At 35.4% G+C, this 22,673-nt stretch overlaps 1 protein-coding gene across 1 annotated transcript in view; it reads right to left on the bottom strand.

Moving 5' to 3' along the window:
• LOC107185505 (voltage-dependent T-type calcium channel subunit alpha-1G-like) overlaps positions 1-22,673 on the bottom strand; it is a 126,388-nt gene that overhangs the window by 71,791 nt on the left and 31,924 nt on the right. The window contains 4 exon segments of the mRNA XM_015573197.1: positions 6,464-6,635; positions 9,874-9,971; positions 12,140-12,273; positions 15,598-15,709. Coding sequence (XP_015428683.1) covers positions 6,464-6,635; positions 9,874-9,971; positions 12,140-12,273; positions 15,598-15,709 — 516 coding nt within the window.

Below are 22,673 nucleotides of genomic sequence, written 5' to 3'. Positions count from 1 at the left end.
TTGGAATATAAACTAATAAATGTTTGTTAAAAATGGCATTTAGATATACTTTTTTTGTAATTTGAAAACATAAAATTCCACGAAAAATTCGCTTAATGCTCAAGATAATCGAATATTATATGTGACCGAATGTATAGACGTCGGTCGATGTCTGTTAGGAATGATCTGTAGCGAATTTTGCTCGAGAATCGGGGTGCTTGACAGATGTACCCAGTGATATACTGAAAGCTTAGAATTTTATATTTTCCATTATGTTTTCATGGAGGAGCTAGTAATGAATTTTTGAGGTTATCTCGATGGAAATGGGCCCAAACCAGAGTTAGGCACAATTTTATTCTTCAGCATTATCTAAGATCATCATCCGGATGTTACCACAGTTATCGAAATTAAATGTAATTGTTCACCAAGTGTCTATTTCGTTCGAGAAGAAATATTATTTTATTATATAAATTCGTATTTTCACATTTAATCGATTAAAAAAGACGAAGTACTTTTTTAGTCGTTATTCGAAACTCTTTGTCTAGATAATGAATTGGTATTTTCAAGCATACACGTGATTTGAATTGTGAGACAGTTTTAAGTTATGTATGTAGGAAGTCGGTAGCCACGGCGGTGCTTGGGTCCGTTAAGACCCCTATCGATTTACTTTGGAATGTAATGTAATTAATTATAATGTAAATTAATTTTTACAAGCTGAACTTTTAAAACGTGGGGTCATAGCAGACCCAGGAAACATCGTTCAAGGGTTAAAAATCGTTCAAAAAATATGTCGTGTTTCGACCTCATTTTTGGTCGGACAAGTCTCACTTATCAGTTCATTACAGCTTCGAAGACAAAATGAAAAATACGAAAATATTTATATTTTTGACTTACTGTTAACGTGTCGTATAAGAAATTACTATTATATGCTGAAACATGCTTTTCGACCCATAATGTGTATAAATAGGAAATAATTATAGAAAAACCTTGCAATGTAGTTTAACTTTACCAGCACTATACAAAAATTGTGTCTCCTAAAAGTGCCATGTTCAAAATCCATACAATTATTCGAAAGGGATTTATTTCAAACTTTGCACATTACGGAGTAGGCCTGTATCAACCAGATATAGATAACACAGTTATTAATTAACATATTAAATAAACCAAATTCAAGTGAGATCCATAACGTTGAAGAAAGTTAAAAGAATAGCATTTGTGATAAATATACACTACTCTTCATAAATGGTTATCCATTCACATTAAATCTACTTTACTAAAAAATATTCCAAATTGTTTAAAAAAAAAACTAGTTTTTCTACAGTTAGGTTTGTAAAAGCAAGCGAAATCTAACGATAATATCTAGGTACAGTTTAAATTCAAAGCATTTTCCCGCCGTTTCCCCGCATAAAAATAGTGAAGGCCATTTGGGGAAAAAGGACAAATACTGCAGAAGTAAATCAGAACAATCTATCGATTTCTTCAAAAATATACGTTATATTGAAAAAAATATATAAAATTTTTTATTGCTGCTCCCAATAAAAAAAATACTCGAGTGCAATTTGTCAGGTAAATCCGTTTCGGAGAATTTTCATATGTATGAATTCGAAACAATCCTTTGGTTTCTACAGCTTTCCATCAAGATCGATATAGTACGCGTATACGCGAAACGTGCATGAGCAATAATTGAATCGTAATTGTTCGAATTCAAATTGAAATGTTTACGATTCCAACAAGATTTGTTAATGTATCTGAATGGGAAAAGTAATTGAAATTGGAAGAAGAAATATAGTAAATGGATGATCAATTTTGGGGCCCGATCACGTGAAGAGTTCGCTGTAAGAAAGAACCGAGTGGAAAAATTCACGACAAAATAAAAAATTTATTTTAAGCGTATACTGCTATCTTCGCCATGCATTTCAGTGTATACTGCGCGAACGGAACTGCATGTAAACGGTTTGTTGAGTAGATACAGTCGCGTGACTGCGCGTCTGTGGCTCTTTCAAAGATGCAGAACACTTATTTATTGAATCTGCGCTCGTGGATTGGTGGACATTTGTTTAAAAATTCTGCCATGAGGTTAATATTCGATCCTGAGGTTCGGAATAATATTTTCTTTATCGTTGGTAAATTGTAGACAAACTGTATCACACTGAATCAATACTTCGTCGGATAACCCAACGATCTTAACATAAGTTTTTTCGATTTGTCATTCATAAATTTAATTACATATGTATATTAGAGATGGGACTATTCGAATAATTTAGTATTCGAATATTTTATAACTATTCGAATACTACCAATAAACGTCGAATACTTACTTCAACATTCGAATACTCGAGTATTTGAATACTATTCGAATATTTAAGTATTCAAATATTTGACTGTTCGAATATTTAAGTATTCAAATATGTGACTGTTCGAATATTTAAGTATTCGAATATTTAAGTATTTGAATACTTGACTGTTCGAATATTTAAGTATTCAAATATCTTGTGTAGTGATCAAGTATGTATTTAAATATTCGTAGTACGCATTTGAATGGTGTGATGTGAATTATAAATCAAGTTCTTTAGGTTTATTATTGTTTTCAAACTTTATTGTCATTTAAGACATTCCACAACATTTACTTTTTAGTTTTGGCTTACAGTAGTGAAATGGACAAAAATTAAATATTCGAATAGTATTCGGATACACTGATATTCGAATTATATTCGTCAAGAATTGATCATCTGAAGTGTTCGAATATTCGAATACAAAAAAATTCGACAAGAAGTTCCAGCCCTAACATATATACATTTTCTTGAATGTTGTCGAACGAAATTTTAATTCGTAGTTAACGAAAATTTGAACGAAAAATCGAGCTCCAAAATTTTTCTCGCCAGATGACACGTGACGCCTAATGACGGCTTGAAGGGGGCTTAAAGGCCCTTTAGACCTAAAATAGCCGTAAAATGGGCGTCTTCAAGACGACATGTGCTACCTTGGTCCTGATAACTTTTGTTTAACAAATGTCCGTCAATGCAAAACTATGGATTCCAAAATAAGTTATCTCAGACGATAATTTTGATTATGTAATATTTCTGTGGCAAAAAGGTAAAATAATTGTCATAGAACCTCCATTACTCAACTTGATAGTAACGAGACCACGAGGCCAATTTGTTATTTAGATAGTCTCACAGTTTTATTAATTTTGATCAAATATTAAAGAACATAACAAGTTATTACTTTCCGTTTGCGATTCAGTTATTATTTATTATTTGCAGTTTTTAAATAAAATGGAATCCGAACAATTGTTTAAATAATTAACACTATTCGTTATTATTACAGAAAAGTACTGCAGTCCCTAAAAAGATTCGAAAACAAACTTGTTACTGTTAGCAAAAAAAAATGGAAAAAAATGTTCTATTTACGAAACTTCGCTTTTGAAATGATTCGAACGACGTTTGAAACATTTCTCATGTCATTAAAAATAAAGTAGATATTTATAATAATAAAAATATTATTGACTGTATAATTATGAACGATAAAAAAGATATTGTTAAAAACAGTAATCGCTTTATCAGCCTTGAGGAGCGTAATGCAATCGCAAAATGTTTGGTAAAGGGTCGTTTGAATAATGGAGGGGGATCAACCCATATAAGACAAATATTTGGCCTCTCCAACAGCCACTGAAAATAGAATCAGGGAGCCACGGAAGCGCTTGACTTGCAAAGAAGTTTTAATTGCCGACGCTGGAAATAGTACACCGTGGAAGCTATTTAGATCTTCGTCGAGAATGGACATCTTATCTCGGAAATATAAACGATGAAAAAAGAGACGAAAAAAATTCTGAAATTGTCCCATATAGATGGAACGACCTGTACCATACGCTGGGAAAATATCGCGGGAAAAAAGGAGACGCGTCAACAATACGCGAAGCCAAAAATAAAAAGCTACAAAGAAAAACGGTGAAAATGTAGGCCTGGCCGTCGACCGAAGAAACTCTACAAAGCTTCTTCTCCGTAAAAAGAAAAAAAAACAACGAAGAAAAGAGAACCATCATTCGCCTCGCTGTGAAATGGAAGAAAAAATTACAGAGATTACACGTGGGGATGCACAGCTTTAGTTTAACGGAAATTAGTACGTGGCGGAGAAAATTACGTGAAAAGTATGTAGTAATCTTGCATTCCGAGGTTTTTGCAGAATTGTAGAGACTACTTTCACTGGTATACTCTAATGAGTTCGACTTTAAAGTTTCATTTTCGTGTGATAGTGGCGAGAATAAAATGATTCCGAAGAAGTGAAAGTAAAATCGAAAAGTTGGGTCTGAGTTTCAGTTTTCGGAACAGGAAGATGGAAACTGCTATATTTTCTTTGAATGGAGAATGAAAACGTGTGGAACAAAAATTGTAATATTTTCGAGATATTTTCGGAATCAGTTTTTTCTCAGTTTGACAGATTATTAGTGAACAACCCACCGAAATATTGGAAAGTGCTTTCATGAAAGTGAAAGAAATTAACCCTTTGCACTCGAACGTTTCTGTAATTGGTACTCGTCTTGTGAATTGTAAAACGAATTGACACTTGTGTTTTTGTGACTTTCAGGTTTGATGTTAGTTCTACGAAATTCCATTTAAACCTCTTTTCCTGAACTCTTCATTAGATGAAAGTGGTCTGACTCGTTAATGGAAGAAGCAAAGTTCCATCAAGTCCTCTTTTCCTTGAGTTCTGAACAGGTCAAAGTGGTTTAAACTCTCAATAGAAGAAGTAACTTCCCATCTAACTCTCCTTCCTTAACTCCTGATCAAGTCAAAGTGACCTAATCCCGTTAATGGAAGAAATAAAGTTCCATTTAATCCTTTTTCCTTAATCCTGATCAGGTCAAAATAGTCTGATCCATTAATGAAAGAAACAAAGTTTCATCTAACCCTGTTTTCCTTAAGTTCTGATCAGATCAAAGTAGTCTAGGCCCTTAATGGAAGAAATAAAGTCCCATCTAACCCTCTTTTTCTTAACTCCTGATCAGGTGAAAGTAGTCTCACCCGTGAATGGAAGAAACAAAGTTTCATATAGCCCTCCTTTTCTTAACTCCTGATCAGGTCTAAGTGGTCTAACCCCTTAATAGAAGAAATTAGGCTCCACTTAACCTCTTTTCCTTAAATCCTAATCAGCTGAGAGCGGTTTAACCCCTTAACTGAAGAAATAAAGTTCCATTTAACAATTTTTTTCTCCAGTTCTCATCAGGTGAATATGGTCCAACCCATTTGTAGAAGAAACTGATTTCTACGTAAACCCATTTTCCTTAATTCCTGGTCAGGTCAAAGTGGTCTAATCTGTTAATGGAAGAAATAAGTTCTATGTAACTCTCTTTTCCTTAATTCCTGATCAGACGAAAATGGTCTATGGAAGAAACAAAGTTTCATCTAACCCTCTTTTTCTTAGTTCCTGATAAGGTCAAAGTGGACTAACCCCTCAATAGAAGAAACAATTGCTCCATTTGACCCTCTTTTCCTCAACTCCTGATCAGATTAAAATGGCCCAACTCGTTAATGGAAAAAACGAGTATTCTATTTAACCCTCTTTTCCTTAACTCCTGATCAGGTCAAAATGGCACAACTCGTTAATGGAAAAACGAATATTCTATTTAACCCTCTTTTCCTCAACTCCTGATCAGATTAAAATGGCCCAACTCGTTAATGGAAAAACAAATATTCTATTTAACTCTCTTTTCCTCAACTCCAGATCAGGTCAAAATGGTCTAACCCCTCAATAGAAGAAACAATTGCTCCTTTTAACCCTCTTTTCCTCAACTCCAGATCAGGTCAAAATGGTCTAACCCCTCAATAGAAGAAACAATTGCTCCTTTTAACCCTCTTTTCCTTAACTCCTGATCAGATGAAAATGGCACAACTCGTTACTGGAAAAACGAATATTCTATTTAACCCTCTTTTCCTCTACTCCAGATCAGCTCAAAGTTGATCTACATAGCACCATAACCACCAAAATATAGTTCCGTTTCAACTACTTAACTGTTTTCTTTAAAACCAACCTACAGAAATACCTCTTTAATCGCCGAAACGTGTATATCGAGTGCAAAGGGGGTCGCATGGTTCATGGGACGATGCGTCGAACAAAGCGACCCTGTTTTCTCCCTTGACATCCTCCACCCGCCCGACGCGACTCGACGGCGGCGGCCGACGGCTGAGTTAATACTTATCCAGTCGCGTGGCCGTGATTGCACCATCTTCTTGAAATAGAATGCACACACGGGTCGTCGATGTTCGTACAGACTCTGACTGTACGCGCACGTTGCGATCGGTCGGGCGGGAGGAAGCAAGGGGGAGGGGGGGAGGAGGTAACGAGATGGAAAAAGAAGAAGGAAACGGGCGGAATGGATGCATGCAAAGCGTAATAATAAACGGACAAGATGGCGGCGAGGCGCTTCGCAAGAACGCGAACGGAGGAAGTCGAAACGAACGTGCAAAACTCGTCGTCGCGTACTCACTCGGGATATCGGACGTTCGGCAGAGCCTTCAGGAAGCAACGTTGACGCAGTATACCCTCCCATAATTGAACGCCGACGATCCCGAATATGAAGAATACGAAGAAACACAACAGCAACACGTTGCCCAGCATGGGAAGCGTGTCGAGCAACAGCATCACCAGTATCCTCATACCTGGAACAAGGAAAATAATAGGGAAGATTACCGTTTTTTCTTCCTCAGCTACGTTATGTCTCAAAATACATGGCCGTCCACTCTAGTAACCCTCAACCGTCCATCATTTTCTCAACTTACTTTGTCTCTCGGTGTCAGATTGACCCAGTGGTAAAAATTAATACAATGAAATGATAAGTCGTTAAGTTTGCAAACTCTTTAAAATAAAAATCACGAAGCTAAATTTACCTACACATGACAGAATAACGTCATTTCTTAAGAGAAAACTGTGTCAAATTGACACAAGGGACGGATGGAGGTTAACTGCATCTTTTTGGTATGCTGTACAAAAATTTGTTTTTCATAAAATTTTTTTTATAAACAATGTGTTTGCTAACGATAAATAACGGCAGTACCCAGATAACACACAGCCCAGATAGTACATGTCGCCTAAAGACGTCTTGAAGACGACTTAAAGGCGCCTTAAACCTAGAATAGCCGTAAAATGGACATCTTAAAGGCGTCAGGTGCTATCTGGGAGACGGCTTAACACGGCTTAATGGCGGCTTAAAGACGCCTTAAACTTAAAAATAGCCGTATAATGGGCGTTCTCAAGGCGTCACATGCTATGTAGGTAGCAGTCGAAGTAATACCGTTTTTCTAATACTTGGATGTCATTGAAAGAATATTCGTACTGCCGATCGTTAAGTAATGTTCCAAATATTGTCACTGAGTGCGACATACTCAGGTCTTCTCATTTTGTTTTTTGTCCAAATCCGAGTCTCTGCTTAGCTTTTGTTTACTCTGTTTAGATTAGTTCCAAAGGAGGACACCCCCTAATAACGCGGTTGCTCATGTCGCATTCATCGAGGGATCACTGTAGTTTTAGCACTTAAATATTTAAAAATTCCTTTGAAATAATAAAATTAAATCGTGATAGAACATCGATGGTAAGGCCTTACTGATTATAATTATTCAGATTTAAAGCGTGAATCTCTTTCATTTTACTCACTGCTAGAAATTAATTGAAAAATGTCACTCAACCAACAACTGACGGAATCTCTCTTCTGAAAAAAAGGATCTTACGTTTACGCAGTCTGTCGCAATGCCGTCGTTCCCACTAGAAACTAGATAAATAAAGGATCCTTCTATTTACGTCCCGAAGGGGTAAGAATAATGTCACCCCCTGTGACGTAACCGGAAGAAGCGGTTGAATAAAAGTGCACGACACCGCGGGAACCACGGAGAATATAGGTACAGTGGGATTAATATGACATACAGTGACTTTAAATAAAACTCTTCATCATTTGTTCATTCGATTTGCTCAGAAATAAAAGTCGTTTCAAGTTTGCTCACTGGCTGTGAGTAAAACATTCGTTTTCCATGCAGTCGAATGAATTTTGCATTTGAATAGAATATAGTAGATAAAGTTAATAATATTTTTATTATGTGCACTATTTTTTTGTAAATTCAATATTTCTTCGTGAATAATTACGGACATTGCTCGCTTAATAATGTTCAACGGTTTTTCTTTTACATAACCGCGCCATTTTTGTCAAACTCAATGGCGGGAATATCTAATGAATTTAAATTGTGAATTAATTATTAGATGCATAGATACAGAAGTAACACGTCATGTTTCCGTGAAAAAGATTTATTAATATTGAATACAGTTGCTTCGATATTTGTTACACGAAGTAACGGTTCCCTGTATTTTCTATATAATTTTGTCGTTACATTTAGGTGAAAATTTGAATTTCCCGCCGAGAAATATCAACTCATATTCAATGGGCATTATTTTTACTGAGAAAAACAGTTTCTTTATTTATTCATTCGTTGCAATTTATATTTCGAAATACAGCAAACAAAAAACTGTTGTGCGAGTAGAGTAAGGATTTTTATGCATTTATGACGAAGTGTTTTTCATAACGTTTCGTACCATTTATGGATTAAGTTAAATACGTATACCCACATACATATCGAAAAGTAAAATAACGGAACGTATGTGCAATCCAAAAGGAAGCAATAAAAATGTCATTAATGCAATTATTGTTATTCCATTTTGTTATTGTTATTCTTATTGCTATAAAGTAACTAAAAAATAACTGTAATTTATCAATTACAATTAACTTGTTCGTTTCATATATTTATAACATTTACGACTGTTGAATATACTATTTTTAAGATACATATATTTATTTTATAAACTAGCATAAAATTCGAATCAGCTGCAGATTTAATGTGTGGCTGTTTAACGATCGATTAAATAGAAATTGTAAATCACAAAAAACAATCGTAAAGTCCACATACGGTTTTATCAGTCATTTACCATTGAGCTGTACCATATATGTATATCATTCTGTTCTAGTAAGAATAAACGAGAACTCGACAAGTTTTACCCAAATAGAAACGATCGACTAAATGAAGAAAAAAAAAATAAGCTAAACCGTATTAACGTTCCTTAAATAAAATCCCAAAGTTCTAATTACGGTTGCGAGATAAATACGATATTTTTAGTCGACGTTCACCGATACCGTTGCGAAACATCACACACGACGACTGGAGTATCTCAACTGTCCTTTCGCACGAAAAGAAAAGTGTGCTGCAACCGTTACGCCGCTTCGGATCTGAATCGCCGGCATTACTCACGGTCGCGTAACAGCCGCGATAAAATGCACGTAACAGCCTGGCACTCATACCCGTGAAATAAATATCGATGCAAGTGCAGCAGATCTTCATGGAAACTGCAATTGAACGAAGATTTGTTATACAGGGTGGACCACCGAAACGTGATCGACTTTGGTTACACTATTCAACAGCCATCTGGACTTCTAACATTCAATAGTCGTTTCTTGTAGATTTTTATGCCCTGAATTGGGATTTACTCATTTACGTCACGCAATCTGGTGGCGAAAAAAATAAGCAGTCAAATCGGGTCAACTATCCCTTGTGATATACGGAGTTAGTACTGCTTTTGGACATTCGAAGTACAATTCTTTGTTTTAACACGTTAGATACGCTAAATATTTAATAAAAAAAAAAGTGCAAACGGTTTTTCGCCAGCAACCTCAGTTTTCGAGAAGTTTGATTTTTAAAAAAAAATGCGAATTTGCAACTTTGAACATTTCCTGTGGTAAGACATTAATAGTTATTCGGTGGATTGTTCCACCGAAACCATTTAATTTGATGAAAATTAAATTAAAAATGTGATTGGTTTTTTTGCATTTAAGAAAGATCGTAATATTGTTTCCATACTCACTCGGAATTCTGTTGATGGCACGCAACGGTCTTAGGACTCTTATCGTTCGTATCGCCGACAGATTCATGTTCTCCACGTTCAAGCAGTATTCCAGGGCACTGTAATAAAATGAATAAACAAACATCGTCTGAATTTTCCTTTTTTTATAATTGTTTGCAATGTACTAGAAATATTCCTATAAAAGGCGATTCCAAAAAACATTCAATGAATTATACATCATTGTAAGGGACGCATCGGATGAATACAACTTTATTTCATTATATCTGATTTTTTCTTTTCATATTAAGGTGACCTTGAGTTTTTCATGCATAATGCATCTTTTTTTTTAATACCTTCATGCTATAGGTCGTTGAATTCGTCCTTCTATTGGCAACAACGTAGTATGAAAAAAGATGAGAAAACTTAAAATCACCTTGATATTTCAACAAAAAGTAAGATATAAAAAAATCAAATTGTATCCATCCGATCGGCCCCTTAAAATGCTACACAATTCATTAAAACGTATTCGGATACAATCAATAGGTAACGAGTTATTTCAGATAGTAATTGTTACCGAATCACCCTGTATACTACATAATGATCACACTCAATGTGTCAGTATAATCATATTAGGTTTTACAAGATAGTTTCGAAAGCTCTAAATATCTCAAAAGCACATTCGCTTACTGACACCATCGATGCTTTCAAGGTGTCAATTATTTTTATAACGAATGTTACGGTTTGTTCGACCGAATATTTCTCGCCAGTAGTAGTACACCACGATTATATAACCAACGTGAACATTATTTCGGTTGTTGACACAACTGTTAAGTCTTTCTACGGCTGCCACCTGTTCTTTCACTCACTAGGGGAATTTCGATAACCCGAGAATCCCGATGTTTTTTACAACTTCGCATATACGTAGGGGACCTCTGTAGAAACATCAAACAATCTTCCATTTTTGCTGATATTCGGTTCCTCAGGATGAAACCACCCCTTAAATGTTAATGTGTGTTCTCCTATATTCCAGTGTATATTGAAGACCATAATAGATATCAAAAAATTGTTAGGACAAAAATTGAATGGCTTCTCATGTTCCATAAAACTGTGTAATGAAATTGTCAAAAATTTATTTGTTCATTTATTTATTTATTTAGACAAAAAATTTTCAACAGTTCCATCGCACAATCATGTAGAGCATAAAAATCCATTAAATTTTAACTGCAACAATTTTGTTATATCTACTATAGTTTTCAAGATATACGGAAAAATAGGAAAACCTACATTGGCATGTAGCAGGTGTCTTCACTCCAAAGAACCGAAATACTTCAACACTGATGCTTCCATTGAAAGTCCGCTATAAAACCGCAAAAGCTAATAAAAAATTGGACTGTTTGGTTGACTACATTTCTCCTCGCGCACAATGATCCTTCTTCTCAAAAAGCTGGCCAAAATAAATTTTTTGATAAAGGTTGCAGCTGTTGCTAGTATGACGAATTTAATGTATACATATCAGTGTGACAAATGATGCTGGAAATGGTGAAATATAGTGATCGGTTAGTGAGATATAGGCCACCAAAGTTGACGAAATTTCGTGCTTCTTAATGGCTTCAAAACGCTAGCATGTTTAATGTATCAAGCAAAGTTTATTTAAACCATTTTACTATTAACGTATATGTTATAAACATAACTTTGCACATAAACAATACAAACTATCTTTGAATTTACTTTTGTACTTTCCTTCTGAAGATGTTATAAATCGTCGGGTTTAGCCATATTAAATATTACATATACAGTGGACTCTAACTATATTGCCATGATCGGAGCTCTAGGAGAGTAAAATGGCAATGAGTTCAGAGCCCCCTCCACGCCAAGTTCTATCGTCACAGCGTCGGCCTCAGCGCAAAAGCTGGGTCGTGTTGGAAATTGAATTTGTGTGCTCGAAAGTACGTGTGAAGTGGAAGTGCCTCGCGTGGCAACATGTTCAGTGGCAATATAGTCAGAGTCCACTGTACATAATATCGTTCCTCAACTAATATCCTAACTCTTACTTTCTTCATTATTATTGTCAACAACATATTAGAACTGCATTCATGCCCCGTTAAAATCGAGGAAAAATAAAATTTTCTGAATTCTGCATTTCTGGCAAGATATTCGAATCTGTCAACCCCAGAACCAGGAGAATACCGATTTTTATGAGAATCCAATGAATTCATGAATTTTCGCCAACTTTTCGGGAAAAAAAAACCATTGTGATGGTTCTCGCCAACCTCCAAAAAACACTCACCCGGCCGCGACGATAAAAAAGTCGAGCCTGTTCCAGGAGTCCGCGAGGTACGTCCCCTTCCCGTATATTCCCATCGCGACCATCTTGATTGTCATCTCGAGGGCGAAGAAGGCGAAAATGATGTCGTCGAACATCTGTAAACAACACAGACACACATCCACGTGTTGCGAAAATTGGCTCGCTGATCAGCCAGGGGAAGGGACAACGGTTAATCCCGATCGGGCGTAATTGATCAAGGACACTCTAGCCAGGGGTTCCATTACTCATCGAACACCAGATGCTCGGCTCCTCGTGTTTGCCCTCCGTTTTCGCCGTTACATGTAAATTCCCCGTGCGAGCCGCGCATGGTAAACAGTGCAATTAATCAACCAACATCCTCCCCCCTTTTTAACGTCACACAGCTTTGGATTCTACTTCGCCCGAACGTGAACTTTCAGTCGGTTCATTTATCCTTCTCGAAAGGACTCTGATAGACCCTTATATTTTTTGCTCGACGTACAGGGTAGGTTGTATGTTACTGGCGAACTGATGCTTTTAACAGTAGAACTGAGAGCGTCGAATCAGTGTACTGAAATGGGTGGAGGTTGCGTTTAAGGGATGTAGCTTCGATGGCTTTGACCTTGACATATTGTGTGAAGGACACTCTTGCCAGATAGCACATGACGCCTTATGACGCCTAAAGACGGCTTAAAGACGCCTTAAACCTAAAATAGCCGTAAAATGAGCGTCTTGAAGACGTCACATGCTATCTGGGAAAAAGGTATTATTGCCCTTCTAATAACTTGTTAATAAACAACATTTAATGAAATGATTTTTACGAAAACTACCATTACAAACTTTCTATCTCCGTAACTATTAAAGATATGAACATGATTCTTTTTTCTAACTTGTAATTAACTCCCAGATAACACATGACGTCTAATGACGCCTTAAAGACGGCTTAAAGACGCCTTAAACCTAAAATGGCCGTAAAATGAGCGTCTTTAAGACGTCACATGCTATCTGGGAAAAAGGTATTATTGCCCTTCTAATAACTTGTTAATAAACAACATTTGATGAAATGATTTTTACGAAAACTACCATTACAAACTTTCTATCTCCGTAACTATTAAAGATATGAACATGATTCTTTTTTCTAACTTGTAATTAACTCCCAGATAACACATGACGTCTAATGACGCCTTAAAGACGGCTTAAAGACGCCTTAAACCTAAAATGGCCGTAAAATGAGCGTCTTTAAGACGTCACATGCTATCTGGGAAAAAGGTATTATTGCCCTTCTAATAACTTGTTAATAAACAACATTTGATGAAATGATTTTTACGAAAACTACCATTACAAACTTTCTATCTCCGTAACTATTAAAGATATGAACATGATTCTTTTTTCTAACTTGTAATTAACTCCCAGATAACACATGACGTCTAATGACGTCTTAAAGACGGCTTAAAGACGCCTTAGACCTAAAATAGCCGTAAAATGGGCGTCTTTAAGGCGTCATGTGCTATCTGGGCTGTTTGTTTTGTACGTAAAGTTATTTGTACAAATATTTTAAAAATCTCTGTTTTGCATATTCGACCCCTAAGTCACAAATTTGAAAAATGTCGAAGAAAATCGATGTGAAGGTCAATTTTAGGGAAGTTTTTTTAAAACGAAACCCTTTTTTACACCCTGTATACACTTGGATTAAATGGAAATTACTAAAATAGTATCATATACAATGTTAAATTAAAGGTGAACATTAATTTCGGCAAAATCACCTGTATGATTTTTATAATTATGATAGAGGGAAACTGACATCCGTTATTATGACGCATTCGGTAGTTCTAATAGTGTTAAGTGAAAGAATGGAAACGGACGACAAAAGGATAGAGTAAGAAAGTACGAAACACACCCCCCTATCTCAAACAATGTACCATCTATTATAATTAACCTAAATTCGGAAGAGTCTAACCTTCCTCAAAATGAACAATAATTGACAAAGACAACAATAGACCCCTGGACATGTTTCGTCCAACCATTGATTTCCCGCCAAATTCATTAACAAGGGAAGGCACTAAACTGTCCCCTTACGATTTTTATGAAACTTCGTATGTCTGTTAATCGGTTAAAAATAAGTGATACGTATTTTTTTTTATCGGCTGAGACGGAATTTTAAGAATTGAAACCACCCCTCGAAGTTTCGACCCGAAAGTACTATCTCGAAAACCAGGGGAGATACATGAAAACTTCTAATGGACGAGGTTTGCCATTTTTTATGTAGAATAATATGATGCTAACAAATTGTCCAAAATATGATTTGTTTATAACAAAAAAATTTTGGATCGAAAGTTCGAGGGGTGATTTCACCCCTTAAAGTCGCGTCTCAGCCGATAAAAAAAAATACGTATCTCTTATTTTTGACTGCTTAACAGACATATGAAGTTTCGTCCCTTGTAAGAATGGCCCAACATGTATAATTCGTCATATAGACTATCCTAAGTTTCAAAACAAAACAATTACGTATAAATTTCTAACAAAGTATTTCTACAACTCAACAATATCGTCTTGTCGAATCAGAAGGGACGAAGAAAGAAGATGAAATAGATTTTACAAATGGACCCAGTGGTGAAAACTTAAATAGCAATTTCTGTATACCGTCATCCATGCTGTTGAAAGATTAAATTTCTAAAAGGTCAAATTGTTTGTTTAATTTATGATATTCCACGCGACGAGAGCTCGGAACTAGGAGGGACGTTTTAATTGCACCGTTTACAATCCGTAAAGACGGAACCCGAGAGAAATGGAAGCGTGCATGCGAGAACGGAAACGCGATTTATCGTTTCTGTTTTCATTTTCATGCTCGTTACGGTGTTCCGCTTAATGGGATCTACGAATACACACGTGTGCATATATACAGGGTGAGTCAATAAGAACTAGTATCTAAAATAACTTATTACGGGTCATTCCACGCCAAATCGATCACTTTCTGGCTTCTGATTTTGATGAAACTGTAATATATTATAGTCTATGTGAAATAATGACGAGTTTATGTCATCATTTTGCTGGCTTGAAAGTTATTAACAAGTTATAACACATTGAAATTTGCGAAAAGCCGGTATTTAACCAAACATGACAGTATAGATGAATTTTTATCTCGGAAACTATTTTACCTATACAGACCATTCTTGTTTCATTCGCATCGTAAAAGATGGAACTTACTGATTATATTTTTAATTTTGTTGTACGCACTCTTTTTCAATACGAAAATTGTAAATAACTTGTTATATATAGCATAATGGTATTAAAAAAAAAAATGCAATGACCTTGAAAAAACTCAAGGTCACCTTGATATCTAAAAAAAAATAAGATAATGAAATCAAATTGTATCCAACCAACTAATAGGTAATGAATTATTTTACATAATAGTTCTTATTGACTCACCCTGTATGCACCTATACCTATATATACATACGTACTTGTAATATTTTACAACGATTCGTCACGCATTGGTCGTCGACGCAGGGCTGATACATCCCCAGAGTGATGCAGTTCAGAAGGATTACCATCATGCTCACCCTTTCGAACCACGTGATTTCTACGTTAAGGAAAATAATATCTGGTCTTTTGATATTAAATTAGGCTGAAAATTATACAGATAATTTGTTGAGCTGCTGCTGCAAAAACTTGGACAATTAATAGACAGGACACGTTAGCGAAGCTTTATCACCTAACCCAGACTTAACCCAGACCTGCATCCTTTTTATATCTTGTACAAAAAATTTGTTTTTCATAAAATCAAGAACCAATGATCCTTTTTAAGACCGTTTGGAACATTTTTTAAAACCCTTTTTTTTATAAACAATGTATCTGGTCACGATAAATAACAAGGTATATGGTAGTCACAGTAACTGCGGTTTTCTAATGTTTGGATGTCATTCAGAGAAGTTTCGTACTGCTGATCGGCAAGAAATGTTCCGGATATTGTCACTAAAGTGACAAAGTGTGCATTTACTGCAGTAGACAAATGCAGTTACCGGATTATACTCTTATTAAAACGGTTAATTTTTAGAATTAGTATATTTATATATTATATAATACATGTATAAGATTTATAATATATTATATATTATATAAATACATTAACAAGTAATATTACTATGTGTATTTTTAATAATATTCTTTAGTAAATCTTCGTTTGTTTCCAAGGTTTATGATATTTATAATATGTACATAATACAATACAATTATATGTATAAATATACATATATAAATTATTAACATAATTATATATTAATAATATGTAAAAATATAGAAAGAAATATTAAAGTATATATTGTTGATAAACAAATTTTTCGAGGAAGAATAGTTCACAACTTTTATAACATAAACATTTCTAAAGTACACACCAAATCATACACAATTAAACCTTTGTATCATTGTAGAAACAAATAGTTTCAATCATTTTATGATTGATCCTTTCACAGGCCAAAGTGAACGACTCCACTTTTTAATTTTTTTGTCAAATTTTAGTGCCAAAGCATTCCAATTGATTCTTAATATCTTTTCTTTAAAATAAATTTCAAAACAATTATAAAACACATTTGTAAAACAGTTTTAAAACTAAATTATTATTTTAATATAAAATGTAAAAGCCTTTAAAATAAATTATTGTTATTTTAAAATAAATTTTACAATCTAAATTTCGTGGAATTAACTCCACTTTGGCAGATGAACGGACTCAATTAAATCCCTCTCTATAATTGCCTACAATTCCCAATGACAATAAGGGAACAATTCGCCAGCCGTTCCATCAATTCCAAGTCATTCCAGCTAAACGTTTCATTCAATACCGATACATCGAACCGGCCACCCGCTATCCCAGTGCTCGATCAAACACTTATGAACCGCAATAACTCGCCCCGTCCCCTCTGGCTACTAGGCCCCGCCACACGGGCGACAAATTGACCAACCGATTATCCCCCTTTTATTTCTACCAGATGACACCTTCGCCGTCCACGCTCGGCCGAGTACACACACACAGTGACGTAATCCCCGCTGTTAACCCCCCCCCCCCTCCCGATAGACCTCTAGAAGTCCGACGGCTCTATCGTCATCGTGACGCGACCAATACCTTTCCCATTACGGCCGCCTTTCAGTTTCGCGTCGTCACGAAACGATCGATCCACCAGACAAGACACAACCACCCGTAATCTCGCTTGATCGATCACACGTTGCCAAGTGACGATTAAACCTAAACAATATCTCCTCTGTAATTCGTGTCACGCCGACTTTCGCCCGTCTGATGGTACCGATAACCCCCATTGAGAAACCACGACGACATCTCGTCTGCACGAACGCGACTAAGGGTGAACAGTGTGAACACACCTAACCGGTTCCCTCCACGAAACAAGATGGCGGCCAAGTGTCCACACGGCGTAACATGTAGCTGCGTCTGCACTGAACGGCGTGGTCCTCGGAACTTGCACACATCAAATAACTTCTAAAGTATGCATTATATGAAAAAATTTGTCATACAAAACTTGCATGGTTTTAAGGGACATATTATGTAGTGCATATAATTGTACATACATTAGTACATTTTCTGGAAATGTGGTGGAAGTATTCGTTAATTATTAGGTTTAGAACTAATAAAGGTCAATACTTTCTTACTCAAAACTCAACACTCTTCGAGATTGGTATAAGAAGTATAGCATTCTATTTAAAATAACGAAGTTGACCTTGAAATTTCCGAAACTCTACCACCTACCAAAAAATTATATGTACTAGATAATGTATTCCTTCATACCATGCAACTTTTGTATAAAAAATGTTTCATACAATGCATACTTTAGAAGTTATTTAAGGTGTGCAAGTTGCGTGAGCCACCCTGTATAGCATAACAAGATATATAGCGAAGTCCTAAAAATTGGAAGAAAGGAAAAAAAATTGAATATAACATCAAGTATGACGCAAGTATTAATAGTGAGATGCAACATTTTCTGCAAACTTGTTATGGACTTACCCAAAGGGTATAATTTTGTAACAAGTTACAAGAACAGGTTGTATCAGCAAAAATGTATAACAATTTTTTATACAGGGTGTCCCAAAAAGATGATACAATACGCAACATGCATATTCCTCATGCAAATATAAGTCGAAAAGTCCTTTATCGTTTTGTAATCTGAAGCTCCATTTCCGAGATATTAGCTGTTAAACGAATTCCAATCAGCTGAACAGTCTGCGCATAAGTGTGGCCCACCGCTCAGCTGATTGAAGTTCGTTTGACTGTTAATATCTCGGAAATGGAGCTTCAGATTAGGAAACGGTAAAGGATTTTTCGATTTGTATTTGCACAAGGAATAAGCTTGTTGCGAATTATTCCATGTATTTGGGACACGCTGTATAACATTATCTTGTTATAAAGTATAGACATAGCTTTACGTGACAAGTTGCCATGCGATGGGTATCTATACTGCGGGGTATATAGAGACAGCAAATTTAGAGGTCTGGGCTTTGGTGATTGGAAAAGAGTGTTGTTCGGTGGACGAAACATATCAGATTTGTAAAATTAGGAACGATAGTAAATAATTGGCGCGTCCTAACCTAACCAGATATGGGCCACGCAGATCCTTGTTAGAGTAGTAGGATCCCTTTTAAGGACACTGATTTTTACAGTGAAACTAATAAATGGGCTGCAAGCATACAAATTTTATAAGCTACTTTATAGAAATTGGAGTCTAAATATTTGTTTATACCATTAAAGTTTCCAAATCAGGTTCCAAATCAGATACCAAATCAGCTTTCAGATCAAATTCCTATCAGGCTCCAAATAAAGTAAAAACATTATTAAGGGGACTTTCCCATTCAAAATTGAAAAAAAAGACACTTTTTTAATATTTCTTTATAAAAAAACTATTATATTTAGAAACATAATTCCTTTTGGATTCTATTATATATATTATTAAGAACATAAAGAAATTTTTTCTAGCACTTCTAGTTCACCACGACCGCTGTAGAGGGCGTCTTCCAAAAAGCCACGTTTTAATCGGTGCGACACTTTGCAGACGTCCTGAAAAAAATTAAGTAAAAATTCAAACGGGATTCTATTCGTGAGACTTAAAACTAGACAATAAACCTCTAAAAGTTCATAAAACTATCCCCTCCTTTTTTATACAGGGGTGAATTGCCCCCAAAAAAGAGTGATTTTTCGAATTTTTCGGAAAAATATGTATAAAACGATAAAAAATACAAAAAATAAAATATTTTAGAGGTTTATTGTCTAGTTTTAAGTCTCACGAATAGAATCCCGTTTGAATTTTTACTTAATTTTTTACAGGACGTCTGCAAAGTGTCGCACCGATTAAAACGTGGCTTTTTGGAAGACGCCCTCTACAGCGGTCGTGGTGAACTAGAAGTGCTAGAAAAAATTTCTTTATGTTCTTAATAATATATATAACGGCGTCCAAAAGGAATTATGTTTCTAAATATAATAGTGTTTTTATAAAGAAATATTAAAAAAAAGTGTCTTTTTTTTCAATTTTGAATGGTAAAGTCCCCTTAACCTTTAATGTGGCTTTTATAAATGCATAAAATTCGGAATCAACTAATGAGAAACTAATTTAAGTAGAGATAGTTTCTGGGGACCTGTAACTCTAACAATTTCAGTAATTTCTAGGTTTTGTAGCATATCTTTATATCATCGAGTGAGCTCTTCGAGCCTTTCACATCTCAAATTACTGTGAAGACGATCGATCCCGAGGTCTGAAGAATACGTCTGTGATCAACCAAAAAGAGTGTTTCCAGTTGTCTAGATATCTTGCCGACCGACAATACGGTAAGAACGATGGAAACCGTATTCGAGGTGGAGACATTTTTACGGGCCAAGGTGAGCTCCAAGTTCGTCTCGTCTGAAACTGGTGGTTAAGAGGGTCGTTCCGAGACGTGAAAAACACTTCTGTGGTCACCGAACAAAATTTTACGAGTTCGCTGTAGCTTGTCCGCCGAGTATATCATGACACCAGGCGAGTGGTGTCTAACCCAGACCTTTCCCAGCAACCACGGTCTGAATTATAGTCAAGAAAGAAGATACAGCGAAATTTTAGCGTTTTCTTAAGTTAACACAGGTGTGTTTTATACACTTTAAGATGACGATATTCTGTAAAATTTGAAACGGGAATGCCTCGAAACATAGCCAGAAGATATCTCTATTCAAATTGAGTTTCACTCTAAAAGGACCCAACTGAAGATCAGCTTTGTCTTTATCTTGGATAGCTGATTCAACAATTTCACAGTATCCACAAACTATAGTTTTTCTCTTGTAAATTTGAAAATTTTTTAAGACGGTCTTGGGTTCGAATACCCTAACTGGACCAAGTCTGTATAAGAAATTTGAGTTCTACTCTAAAAAGTCCTAAGTGGAAATCTGCTTTGGTTTTACCTTGATAAGCTAGTTTTATGATTTCACTGTATTTTATCCACCAACCATAGCTTTTCTCATGTAAATCTGAAGATTTTTGAATAGCTGAAAACAGTCTTGGGTCGAATACCCTAACTGGACCAAGACTGCAGAAGATTCCGGTTTGTGGATCAGTTGAGTTGAGTACCTAAGTCCATCGTTACCGTAGATTATAACAACAAGGTCCTCTATAGCCGACGCCGGTCGAATTTCCTTCGACCATTTTTAGATACAAATGTTGCGCGCGTAGAAGCTCCGAGTAGGCTCTAGAACGTTGAAAGAGTTAACGACCGATTAGACTCAGGAAAAGACAACTCGAACGACAGTGCTGAATAAATGATTCATCGGATGCCACCACAGTTTTCCTCGTTGAATTCAACGTGTACAATGTTTCTAGGAAAATCGGAAATTCAAGAAATTTTAATGGTACAGACAACCCTCGTATAACACGGTTTTAAAGTTGAGTAAACCCTACCGTAAGACGGTATTTCCAGAACACGGTAAGATAGTTGGGGAGACCCTCGTATAACACGGAATTCCCAGAACACTTGGAAATTTCGGGAAACCCTGGTACAACATGGTTAGAAAAGTGAGTTAACCTTTGTAGAACACGGCATTTCCAGAACACCATTATTACGGAACATAAGAAACCCTCGTATAACACGGTATTTTAAGAACACAAACTTCTAAAAACTTCCGTATAACACGGTTAGAATATTTAGTAGCTCCTCGTATAACACGGTATTTGCAGAACATTATTACAGAATTTGGGAAACCCTCGTATAACACGGTATTTCAAGAACACGTACAAAATTTGGGGAACCTTCGTATAACACGGTTAGAAAATTGAGTGGGCCCTTGTATAACACGGTATCCAGAGGAAACTGTTAGAAAAATGGAGAAATTCTCGTATAATAGGGTTAAAAAATTACGTAATCCCTCGTACAACACGGCATTTCCAGAACACTGAGAGAAATGGGGAAACCGTTGTATAACACGATTTTGCTTCAAAAACGGTCGAAGAATAGTGTTCGTCCAATTTTGTTTCTTTACATCACAATGTCTATTGACGTCAAATATTGACGTTACTTTTTTAAACAAAAGTAAGATAATTCTATGCAATTGTAGGGTCTATGAATATGTACCTAAAACTCAGTGGCCTATACTGTACGATGAAGGTTAACGGGGTATTCAATTCATCAGAATCTTAATGGAAAGAAACAAGGTATTCTGATATCAATTTCTGTGAACTGGTCAACGAAAATTCTTTTCCCATCTTAATTATCTGAAACTTGGGAAATTTTTAAAGAATTCCAGTAGAAGTATTGGGTTTTTATTATTTTTTCTGGTGGTTTATGGTTCTTTGGGGTGAAATACTATTTAGAGGTTTTAAAGTTACTATACACTTATATAATTATCGAAGTAATAGACTTATAAAAAAACTAGATAAACAAATTAAAATAAAATCTTTCGTTAAAAAATTTACAAAGTTAAACCGAGATATTGAATTGTAATTTCTAAATATTATAAAAGTCATTGTACCATACATTATCCGACAATTCCCCAATAATAGTACGCTAAAGTAAATTATAACGCAAATTCCAGTTGGAACACTGGAATTAAACAGCTTCTATTATGCTCGTCAATCATTTCGAAACAATCAGCACTAATCGTAATCCACCCGTTCGGTCGAAACGGTATTACCGAAGGATCCAATAGAAGAACCTTATTCGTCAAAAAGCACTATAAGCCACTTCAAATATTCGGTCTATAAACAAATGATAAATAAAAACAACGATCTATTTACTTTTGAGTTGTTCTACAAAGAAAAAAATGTACACAACAATTAAATGTCAATTTTTGAATGTTATTTGCAGTAGTTTATCAGGTTTATTAAATATAAGGGCTTTAAAAAGATTAGGGGTTATTAAATATAAGGGGTTATAAATTATTTATTTTATTAATTTCAGTCATATTACATTGTGATTTTTCAATATACGGTAATCACACCAATGAATGAACACTTGAAAGATTTTGTAACTATTAAAGTCGAATTCTAAATGACAATAAAATTAATAATTATGTGGTACATAAAAA

The sequence above is a fragment of the Dufourea novaeangliae genome, unplaced genomic scaffold (genome assembly GCF_001272555.1).
Source record: "Dufourea novaeangliae isolate 0120121106 unplaced genomic scaffold, ASM127255v1 scaffold48, whole genome shotgun sequence".
Taxonomy (NCBI): Eukaryota; Metazoa; Arthropoda; class Insecta; order Hymenoptera; family Halictidae; genus Dufourea; species Dufourea novaeangliae.
This window is presented reverse-complemented; position numbering and strand designations above follow the sequence as displayed.